The sequence below is a fragment of the Hypanus sabinus genome, chromosome 21 (genome assembly GCF_030144855.1).
Source record: "Hypanus sabinus isolate sHypSab1 chromosome 21, sHypSab1.hap1, whole genome shotgun sequence".
Classification (NCBI taxonomy): Eukaryota; Metazoa; Chordata; class Chondrichthyes; order Myliobatiformes; family Dasyatidae; genus Hypanus; species Hypanus sabinus.
In genome coordinates this window covers 60,879,872-60,891,994 of record NC_082726.1, presented here as the reverse complement: position 1 = coordinate 60,891,994, position 12,123 = coordinate 60,879,872, and the positions used below count along the sequence as shown (strand labels likewise).

The 12,123-nt window shown below is 45.4% G+C and overlaps 1 protein-coding gene across 6 annotated transcripts in view; it reads left to right on the top strand.

Annotated features, from left to right (window-relative positions):
- dlg5a (discs, large homolog 5a (Drosophila)) overlaps positions 1-12,123 on the top strand; it is a 221,687-nt gene that overhangs the window by 122,941 nt on the left and 86,623 nt on the right. For all 6 annotated transcript variants that reach the window (XM_059946690.1, XM_059946688.1, XM_059946689.1 and 3 more), the window contains exons 7-8: positions 2,842-3,113; positions 11,531-11,843. In XM_059946690.1, coding sequence (XP_059802673.1) covers positions 2,842-3,113; positions 11,531-11,843 — 585 coding nt within the window. The remainder of the gene's footprint in view (positions 1-2,841; positions 3,114-11,530; positions 11,844-12,123) is intronic.

The window sequence follows — 12,123 nt, the reverse complement described above, 5'->3', positions numbered from 1 at the left end:
AGACTTTGGTCTTGAGATAGTGAAAGACACTAAATACTTGCACATCTTTTTTGCATTGTTTCTTTTCCAAGTAACTGCCACCTAAACCCACTTCACTCTTCATAAATATGACTTAAAATGCGATCAGATCTTCACCGAAGTCCTAAAACTAAATAAAGAGAACCTAGTTAAATAAATAACAGAAAAACATACTTTTTTCATTTATCTATTGAGAAAAATAATCCAATATTACATGTATTTGTTGGAAAATTTATGTGAACCTCTCGGAATATCAGTTCATTTAAAGGGAAAATTAGAATCAGGTGTTTCAATCAATAGGTGTGAGTATGGGAGGCCCTGCCCTATTTAAAGAACATAAACCTGAGCCTTCACTATCAAAGTCTGATCTTCACCACACAGTTTTTGGAAGTGTGTCATGCCTCGATCAAAGGAGATTTAGGAAGATCTCAGGAAAAAAGTTGTTGATGCTCACCGGGCTGGAAAAGGATACAAACCATTTTTGAAGAGTTTTCGTTCCACCAATCCACAGTCAGGCAGATTAAGTACAAGTAAAGGAAATTCAACACTGTTGTTACTCTCCCCAGGAGTGGTCAACCAATGAAGATCACTTCAAGAAGAAGGCATGTACTACTCCAGGGCGTCACAAAGAACCCCAAGGTAACATCTCTTGCATTGACTGATGTCAGTGGTCATGAGTCTACCATCAGGCAAACATTGAACAACAATGGCATGCATGGCAAGATTATAAGAAGAAAGCCACTACTCCAAGAAGAACATTGCTGTCCGTCTAAAGTTTACTGAAGACCATGTTGATAAGTCAGAAGGCTATTGGAAGAATGTTCTGTGGAGGGATGAGGCCAAAATAGAATTTTTTGGCTTAAATGAGAAGTGTAATGTTTGGCAAAAAACAAACACTGCATTCTGGCAAAAGAACCTCATCCCATTGGTGAAACGTTGTGGTGGCAGTATCCTGGTTAGGCCCTGCTTTGCTGCCTCGAAATCAGGACGGCTTGCCATCATTGATGAAACTATAAATTCTGAATTGTACCATCAAATTCTACAGGAAAATATCAGGGTACCTGTTCATGAATTGAAGCTCATTAGAAAGTGGGTCATGCAGCAAGACAACGACCCTAAACACATGTCAGTCTACCAAAGAATGGTTAAAGCAGAAGAAATTTCACATTTTGGAATGGCTAAGTCAAAGTTCTGACCTTAGTCCTATAGAAATGTTATGGAAGGATCTGAAGCAAGAAGATCATGCATGGAAGCCCACCAACATCCCAGAGTTGAAGCAGTTTTGTAAAGAGAAATGGACTAAAATTCTTCTAAGCCAATGTGCAAGACTGGTCAACAATTACCAAAGAGTTTGGTTGAAGTTATTGCTGTACAAGGGGGTCACACCAGTTAATGAAAGCAAAGGTTTACATACCTTTTCCAATAAACACATGTAATATTTGATAATTTTTCTCAATAAATAAATGAAAAAGTAAAATGTTTTGTGTTATTTATTTAATTGGGTTCTCTTTATCTAGTTTCACAACTTGCGTGAAGATCTGGTCACATTTTAAGTCATATTAGTGCAGAAATTGTGAAAATTCTAAATGGTACACAGACCTTTTTTAGCACTGCTGTACCTACCTAGGTTTGATGCCTTATTACCACTTGCTGAACCTTTGCTAAAATGAGTGCTCTGATTTCTGACTCTTAGTAGTGGGTTTCAGATGTGAAATATGTCAAAAGTGTTATTGATCCTTGTCTGGTGGCCCAACACCAATTAGTCCTCAGTTTTTTTTTACTTCATTGCAATTGGATAAGTGCATTCCATCGCATCATCTCAACTTCTGCTTGGCTTAGCTTAGACAACTTGATGCTAACCAATTCAATTTGATATTCCTGGTCTGTAGAGATCAGAGTTACAGACCTTTTTTTCCCTTTCAGTCCTCTACTGAGAAGAAAAATATCAAATTTAAAAAGTAACATGGAGATAGGTTTCCATAGTATATTTCTTTTTTAGCAGCATTGATCAGAAATTCTGAGTCAGCATCAGGTTTATTATTACTGACATACAGTGTGTTGTGAAATTTGTTGTTTCATTGACCTTTCAGAAATCTGATGGCACAGGGAAAGAATCTGCCCCTAAAAGTGTTGAGTGTGTGTCTTCAGGCTCCTGTACCACCTTCTTGATGGTAATAACGAGAAGAAAGCATGTCCTGTTGGATGAAGGTCCTTAATGACAGTTGTGTTATTTTATGAGGCATCGCTGTTTATTACTGATTTAATTCCAAGTTCCCACAATGCTATTGGATGTATACCTCCAAGATTCAGACCCAGCAACATTGCAGAAGTGGCAATATATTTTCAACTCAAGATGGTGTGTAACTGGCAGAGGAATTTACAAGTGGAAGGGTGTATGTGCTTGCTGTCCTTGTACTTAGATACAGGGTTATGAAGTACTGAAAGATGAATAACTTCTTCATTGGTGTATTAGTGGGGATTTAGGTGAAATGAATATTTTTAGTATTATTTTCTCTCCCATTCTGGGAAGAATGTTTAATATAGGCAGTAGTTATACAAAACTGACACAACATCCATACTTAAATCTCTCACTGCACAACGAAAGGTTCTAACAAGGTATATATTTGGTCATATATACAGGAAATAGCTAGGAAACAGAAACTCATAGAAATGTAGCACACTATGAGCAGAATATAGATAGCGATGCACTGCTTACGTGGCTGTTTTGGACTGTGGTAAGATCCATCATGTGAACATCTTAAAATTCAAATTTTGTCTCTTAAGATTTGAACTTACAAACTTTCCTCAATTTTTGTTTTGCAGGTTATGAGGGAAAATGGCTCATCTGAGATTCTAAATAAACTGTATGATACTGCCATGGATAAATTAGAAAGCTTAAAGAAAGATTATGATGCACTGAGAAAACGGTACAATGACAAGGTTGCCAATCATAATACTGACCTCAGCCGTTTGGAGCGGATGGAAGAAGAGAATCGGCGTTTCCAGAAGCAGAATGAAATGCTCATGAAGCAAACAGATGCTGCTGTTGTGGAGAAGACATCTGTCCAGCAACAGTATTTATCCACACTGAAAAGGTGAATGGTTATCCTGATGCACAGTAGTTCTAAGTTCTAGCCCTGATGTGTTGAGAAGTCATGTAGTTTTACTTAAACTTTGAGTCACTTTCTTAAAGTTGTTCAGCAATAAACAGACCCTTTGGCTCATCACATCCATGCTGACCATTGTACCTATCGGTGCGCTAATCCCATTTGCCCACATTGGTTCTGTATCCTTCTTTCCCTTGCCTATTTAAGTGCCTGCCTGGATGCCTCTTAAATATTGAGGTTGTATCTGTCTCCATCACTTCCTTTGGCAATATTTTCCAAATAGCAACCGCTGTCTATAGGGCAAATCTTACCCATCAGATTTACTTTTAAATATCCTCATCTCACCTTAAACCCACACCATGGAAAAAAGATTCTTATTATCTCCCTTATCTAAGCCTGTCATAAATTTTATACTCTCTCCGGTCAACCCTCATCTTCCTGAATCCATGTATACTACCTTACTATTTTTCCTTCTTTTTCTCGTGCTCTCTTTATGCACTATTTATTTTTTATCTATATAATTGTAATGTAGCGATGTGCTACACACAGCGCTGAAATAACAACACGCAGTCGATAAACCGTTTAGAGACTAGTTTATTCAAACCATGGCGCTGGCATTTAATTCCTAGTGCCCACCCTCTCCGGGCGGAAATGACATCGGAGGTGCATTACCAAAGTCTCCCCCCACGCTCTGGCTATTTGTGAGCTGGTTTGCCTGCGCAGAAAGTGGGTCGCCACATAACCCCTCACCCCCAGAACCAGCGATACAGCCCCCAATGTCCACAGTCTGGATCAGCCTCTGTTTGGGAGGTCTGCCTCTGCGCCGCAGTGCCTGAACCTCAACCAGCTGTGCCAACTCCACATGGGCTGGTTTGAGTTGGTCCACATGAAAACCTCCCTTCTCCCTCCAATGTCCAGAATGTACGTGGACCCGTTGTTGTTGATCACCTTGAACGGCCCCTCGTACGGCCACTGTAGCGGTGCCCAGTGTCTGCCCCTTCGTACAAACACAAACTTACAGTTCTGCAGGTCTTTGGGTACATGGGTCGGGGTTCGTCTGTGCTGTGAAGTTGGTACGGGGGCCAGGTTGCTGAGCCTTTTGCATAGCCTGTCCAGGACTGCTGCAGTTTCTTCCTCTTGCCCCCTTGGGGCTGGTATGAACTCTCCTGGGACGGCCAGGGGTGCGCCGTACACCAACTCAGCCGACGAGGCATGCAGATCCTCTTTGGGCGCTGTGCGAATTCCAAGTAGGACCTAGGGAAGCTCATCCACCCAGTTAGGTCCTCTCAGGCGGGCCATGAGAGCCAACCTCAAGTGACGGTGGAAGCGTTCCACCGGTCAGTTCGACTGTGGTGGTAGGCAGTTGTGTGGTGTAGCTGCGTTCCCAACAGGCTGGCCACAGGCTGGAGATGAACTGGGCGCCTCTGTTGGAGGTAATGTGGGCCGGTACCCCAGAGCGTGCTACCCAGGTTGCGATCAGTGCTCGGGCACAGGAATCGGCAGATGTGTCGGTGAGCGGGACCGCCTCTGGCCACCTCGTGAACCGGTCTACCATAGTTAGGAGGTACTGCGCTCCTTGGGACACTGGTAGGGGGCCCATGAATGTGGTTGAACCTCCGGTGGGTGGGTTCAAACTGCTGCGGCGGGGCTTTAGTGTGCCGCTGCTCCTTAGCTGTTTGGCACTGCGCGCACGTTCTGGCCCATTCACTGACCTGCTTGCGAAGTCCATGCCACATGAACTTGCTGGAGACCAGCCGGACAGTTGTCCTGTTAGATGGGTGCGACAAACTGTGTATGGAGTCGAAAACTCGCTGCCTCCAGGAAACCGGGACGATGGGGCGAGGTTGGCCGGTAGCCACGTCGCACAGGAGGGTCCTATCACCTGGGCCTACGAGAAAGTTTTGCAGCTGCAAGCCCGAGACTGTGGTCCTGTAGCTGGGCATCTATCTCGTCGTTTGCCTGCTGCGCCTCCGCCAGTGCTGCATAGTCCACCCCCAGGGACAGGGCCTGGATAGCTGGTCTGGAGAGTGCGTCTGCCATGACGTTGTCTTTCCCCGAGACATGCTGGATGTCCGTCATGTACTCGGAGATGTAGGACAGATGTCACTGCTGGTGAGCTGACCAGGGATCGGACACCTTCGTGAACACGAAGATCAACGGTATGTGGTCCGTGAACGCGCTGAACGGCCTGCCTTCTAAGAAGTACCTGAAATGCCGGATTGCCAGATATGGTGCCAACAGCTCCTGGTCGAAAGCACTGTACTTGAGTTCGGGTGGCCGTAGGTGCTTGCTGAAGAACGCCAGGAGTTGCCAGCGCCCCTCGATGAGCTGCTCCAGCACCCCACCGACTGCTGTGTCGGATGCGTCCACTGTGAGGGTGGTTGGAACGTCCATTCTGGGATGCACCAGCATTGCGGCATCTGCCAAGGCTTCCTTGGCTTTAATGAAAGCGACCGCGGCCTCCTCGTCCCAAGTAATGTTCTTGCCTTTACCCAACATCAGGGTGTACAAAGGGCGCATGGTACGGGCTGCTGAGGGGAGGAAACGGTGGTAGAAGTTCACCATACCAACGAACTCCTGCAGGCCTTTGACCACGTTGGGCCGGGCAAAGTGGCGGATCACATCTACCTTGGCGAGCAGAGGTGTTGCCACGTCTTTGGTAATCCTGTGGCCCAGGAAGTCGATGGTATCGAGACCGAACTGGCATTTGGCCGGGTTGATCGTGAGACCGAAATCACTCAGGCGGGAGTAGAGCTGGCGGAGGTGGGACAGATGCTCCTGACAACTGCTGGCTATAAGGATGTCATCCAAATAGATGAACGCAAAGTCCAGGCTGCGTCCCACCGCATTCATTAGCCGCTGGAACGTCTGTGCAGCATTCAATAGACAATAGACAGTAGGTTTACGAATAGGCCATTCGGCCCTTGTAGCCAGCACACCATTCACTGTAATCGTGGCTGATCATACACAATCAGTTACCCGTTCCTGCCCTCTCCCGATATCCCTTGACCCTGCTATTTATAAGAGCTCTATCTAACTCTCTCTAGAATTCTTCCAGAGACTTGGCCTCCACTGCCTTCTGGGGTAGAGCATTCCACATATCCACCACTCTCTGGGTGAAAAAGTTTTTCCGCCAAGCGGCATTCTTCAAGCCAAATAGCATTCGGAGGAACTCGAACGGGGTGATGAGTGCTGTTTTGGGGATGTCTTCAGGTTGCACTGGGATTTGATGGTATCCCCGGACGAGGTGTACTTTGGAAAAGATTCTTGCCCCGTGCAGGTTTGCTGCAAGGTCCTGTATGTGCGGCACAGGGTAGTGGTCTGGAGTTGTAGCCTTATTCAGTCTGCGGTAGTCGCCGCATGGTCTCCAACCCCTGGCTGCTTTGGGCACCATGTGCAGGGGGAAGGCCCATGGGCTGTCGGACCTCCGTACGATCCCCAATTCCTCCATCCTCATGAACTCTTCCTGTGCCAGGCAGAGCTTTTCCGGGGGGGGAGCCTTCGTGCATGAGTGTGGAGGGGTGGTCCCTGGGTCGGGATGTGGTGGGCAAGGCTGCCGTGAACTGCGGTGCCAGAATCGATGGAAAGTCCGCCAGGATTCTGGTGAATTCATTGTCCGACAGCATGATGGAGTCCAGGTGTGTGGCCGGCAACTTGGCTTCACCCAGGGAGAACATCTGGAAAGTCTCGACACGTACCAGTCTTTTTCCCTGCAAGTCGACCAGCAGGCTGTGAGCTCACAAGAAGTGTGAGTGGTTGGGCCACCGCGGCCAGTGTGAAGTCCCACTTGAACCGACTGGCGCCGAACTGCAGCTGCACTGTGCGGTGCCGTAGTTCCGTATCGTGCTGCCATTTGCAGCCCTCAGAGTGGGTCCTGGCTTCCTGTTGCGGGTGTTGTACCCCGTCGGGGGCAAGACGCTGATCTCCGCTCCGGTGTTGACCAAGAGGCGGTGTCCCGACTGTTTGTCCCAGACGTACAAAAGGTTGTCCTGGTGGCCAGCCGCCATGGTCATTAGTGGCAGCTGGCCCTGGCCCTGACCCTTGCAGGGCGGGTGACAACAGCGGGCTTTTGTGCCCCACCACTGGTGGTAGAAACACTATGTTCACTGGCCTCCTTACTCCTGCCTCTGTGTTGTGTGCGCCCCCTGGCCTGGCCTGGTTGGGCGCGTGGCCTAGTAATCTGACTGATGGACACCACGCTGTCCCTCTTGGCTTTCCACAGCACGTCTGCCCAGGCCGCCACCTTCCGGGGGTTGCTGAAATCTGCGTCGGCCAGCAGCAGATGTATGTGCCCAGGCAGTTGCTCTAGGAACACTTGCTCGAACATGAGGCAGGGCTTGTGTCCATCAGCCAGGGACAGCATCTCGTTCATCAATGCTGACGACAGTCTGTCTCCCAAATCGTCCAGGTGAAGCAGGCGGGCACCTCGCTCATGCTGTGAGAAGCCAAAAGTTTCAATGAGCTGCACTTTGAAAGTTTCATATTTGCCTTCTTCTGGGTGCGACTGTATGAAATCCGCAACCTGGGTGGCTGTCTCCTGGTCAAGGGCGCTCACCACGTGATAGTAACGCGTGGAATCAGAAGAGATCTGCCGAATATGGAACTGGGCTTCAGCTTGGCCAAACCACACGCGTGGTCGCAGCGTCCAGAAAGTCGGCAGTTCTGGCGAAACTGCGTGAACAGATGAAGAGTCGGTCATCTTTGGTCCAAATCCCGTTTGGACCGTTGGGGTCACCAATGTAGCGATGTGCTACACACAGCGCTGAAATAACGACACGCAGTCGGTAAGCTGTTTCGAGACTAGTTTATTCAAACTTGTGGCGCTGGCATTTAATCCCTAGCGCCCGCCCTCTTTGGGCGGAAGTGACATCAGAGGTGCATTACCAAAGTTTCTCCTCGCGCGCTGGCTAATTGTGAGCCGGTTTGCCTGCACAGAAAGTGGGTCGCCACAGTAATTTATATTTTTTAAGATGTATTGATGTACTTCTGCACAAAACAACATAATTCATGATATATATCAATGATATTAAAACAGATTCCTTTGATCAAGGTTACACGAAACAAGCCTAACCAATCTCCTTTCATAACTAAAGCCTTGCAGTCTAGGTAACATCCTGGTTAATCTACCCCGCACATTCTCCAGAATAGTCCCATTTTCCTATAATGTGGAAACTAGAACTGCAAACAGTACTCCAAATGTGGCCTAACCAATGTTTTGTAAAGTTGTAATACGATGTCCTAACTTTTATATTCTGTGGTCCCACTTGTGAAGACAAGCATACTGTAAGTCTCCTTCACCATCCTACCTGCTTGTATTATCACCTTGAGGGAACAATGGATATGCACCCCAATTGCTTTCTGTTCAGCAATACTCCTTAGAACTCCACCATTTACGCTATATGTCCTACCCTTATCTGACTTAACAAAATGAATCTCCTTGCCTTCATCAGTATTAAACTCTTGAGTGCCACTACTTGACCCAACTCTCCAAATGATCTTTATCCTGCTGTGTCCTTAGACAACTTTCTTATGTACAGACACCAATATTCATGTTATCTATAAACCTGCTGCATGAAACCTGACCTCTGATTCTAAGATTAAAGAGAAAGCCTTTTAAATTTTTTGTTAGACATGTTTACCAAAGATTTTTTTTGGAATTGTGACCTCTAGTCTGGGAGAGTGGTACCAGATCAGAGGGACCATTGGGTCGAGATAGCTTCTTGTGCAGGTGGCCATCCAAAGAGGCCATTAAAAGAAAATGTGGTCTATTTTCTTGGCTTAATACATTATTATCATCATGGAGGCATACAAAACACAGAAACAGGCCCTTCTATCCAACATGTCTGTGCCAGGTTTTAAGCAGCCATCTAGACAATAGACTTATGCAATTTATTAAATGCAATCCTTTTTAGGACTTTAATGTGTCTTCCCTTTTATCTCTTGATCTATTATATTTAGAAATATACTGGCATTTCCCGTAAACCTGTGAAGAGTTTTCCACCTCAGTAACATCCCTTTAATTTTCTATCATAACTAATGTCCAAAAGTGAGAATTAACAGATATAGCATTGTCTATTTTGCACCATAATTAAGGTTTGAATTTCAATGTGTGGCAAGTACTTAAGTGGGACTGGTGCGATTCTGTGCTGATGCATTTGACATGTAGAATTATAAAGCAACAGAGAAGAGTGAAATTTCCAGGAAAGCTGAAATTTGCCAGGCATTTATTAACATTCCATGGTTGCAATTCGGATGTTATTTAGAGAGACTGAATTTAAGGATTATTTTACATCCTCATTCACCCTACCTCTGTCAGATCTACTCCTGTATTTTGTTTCTCAGAAACAGAGAAACCTAACTTGAAAGCTACTTGTAATGACTCTGCTACACCAAATATACACTTTATTAGGTACATCCATGCACCTGTTTGTTAATGCTAATATCTGATCAGCCAATCATGTGGCAGCAACTCAGTACATAAAAGCATGCAGACATGGTCAAGAGGTTCAGTAGTTGTTCAGACCAATCACTGGAATGGGGAAAAAATATGACCTACGTGACTTTGACTGTGGAGTGATTGTGGGTGCCCGATGAGGTGGTTTAAGCACTACTGATTTCCTCGGATTTTCATGCACAACAGTCTCTAGAGATTCCAGAGAATGGTGCAAAACAAAAATAAAAAAAAATACAGGAAGTGGCAGTTCTGTAGGTGAAGGCACCTTGTTAAAGAGAGCTATCACAGGAGATTGGCCAGGCTGGTTCAAGCTGACATGTTACAACAGTGGTGTGTAGAAGAACATTGCTGAATACACAACACATTGAACCCTGAAGTGGATGAGCTACAGAAGCAGAAGAGCACACTGGGTTCCACTCCTGTGGCCACTTCATTAGGTATACTCCTGTACCTGTTAAAGTGGCAACCGAGTGTAGGCTGACAATTAAATCCTGTTCACAAGAGTATTGACGTATGAAGGCATTGAGTTACTCCAAAGCTAACATTTACTTTCTTCACAGCGTATAGTACAAACTGCTGTCAGAAGTAAATGTGAGTAAATATCTAAATTGAAATAGCTAATTGATTTGGATTTCCACTGAATCTGCATTATTTGTATTTACTTTTACATTCTTCAAATTCCTAACTTTTTGAAGTAGTGAAATTGTTTCATTTTCACTCCCAGCTGTTTCTGGCATCTCTAAACCTGAAGGTTTGAAACCACAGTGAGCAAAACAGTTCTGAATTGTCTTACTGCTTATTTCTTGCAAGTGTTCCAAGCTGGGTCCACAGAAAACAAGTCACCACTAAACTCAGTGACAGGATGGAGTGATACTGAATCTCCAGTAAACGCTGTCAAATTAACCCATGCAATCCCAGGCATTCTAGGTATTGAGGTTTAAAAATATCATCATCCACAGAATTACATGCCTCTCATTATCTTGGTCCATGGGATAATCTCCAGCAGGGCCTGATCAACCCTGGCTGGATCGCCTCGGAAAGAATGCCTAATGATTAAAGATCCAAAACATCTAATGACCCCAGATTACATTACTGATGATGTGTACCAGTGCACACCTGGTTCATTAAGCCAAGTGGTGTCAGACCACAATAATGTAAGGCATGGGCCAGATTAAAGTGGCTCCACTATGCTTCCCTATCCACCATAGCACCTCATACCTCACCACACAACTTTATCTCTCCCAGGCCTACGTATACATCCACCAGTCCTACCATCAAACCTAATGCTAAGGTCCCAGGGGGCAGACTCCCCCACTAACCTGAGGCACACCCCACAAACCCGCAGCCACTACACTACCCTATGCACCAGAGCCCCACATCCTGACCACACAAAACTCCACAACCTTATCTCACTCAACCCCACACATATATCCACCAGCCCTACCCCTAAACCTAATCCTGTCCAAGGGGGCACACACCCCAATTAACCGTAGCCACACTCCCACAAACCTGATGACTTGTGTAAGGATCCAATAAAGGCAAATGTTGGACCTGGTTAATGAAGTTATGGGCCAGCTCAAAGTGGCCAGGTTGCATGACATTGAATTTCTAGTGACGAGATCAAGAAGCACAAGAGGCTGATTCGCCCATTGCCCGAATAATCTCAAAAAGTCACTGCTTTTGGAACACAAGCACCTGCAACTGATACTATTTGAAAACTGTTTGCTTAAAGCACAGTGCAGTGTCTAACAGTCACGCAAGTGCATGTGATTGACGCAATTTAGAAACCTGCAACAGATTCCTGTTCTCAATTAAGCAGCATAGTGTCCTAAATAAACAAAAGGAATCCTGGCTGTTTTCTCAATTTGTCTTTGTTGTTTAAGAGTTGTCCCAAATAAGTGGCTACCCCGATTAACCGGAGCCCATTGTGATTTTTATTTTCTGCTTAAAGGTATGATTCAATACAACATGAATTAAGTAAAGCAACAGTACAGAACAAAGAGCTCCAGAGGGAAATGGAACGATTACAAACTGAGGTGACCAGGTACAAGACATTACAGCTGAAAGCAGTGAAGGATGCTGAGAAATACAAGGAAGAAAGGGATACAGTGCTAAATGAATACCGACTAGTCATGAGTGAACGAGATCAGGTACACAAAGAAATTGACAAACTGCAGACAGAACTGGAATTGGCTCAGGGTCATCTGAAAAACACCTCATCAGAGAGAAAAGTTGCTGGTGAAGAGCTTGAAGCTCTGAGACAGGTAAGATCTCAAGGCACCTTCCTGCTCCTTAGCATTCATTCTAGCACTGTGGAATCCCTTAAAATATTCTTGTTCTTATTGTCTACAAAGTCTTCAAATGAGTTCCTCTGGAAATAGTGTCACGAACTTCAAAGAGGGACGTGAGTTTCTGATTGAACTGGCTGCTTACTGTGTTCATTGTTGTCAGCTGATATTCCAACCACTGCTGGAGAGGGTGCTTGGAATTGCTGATTCTGGGAGGTGATTTGTTTTAGTGTTTTGATCAAAAATTTGAAAAACT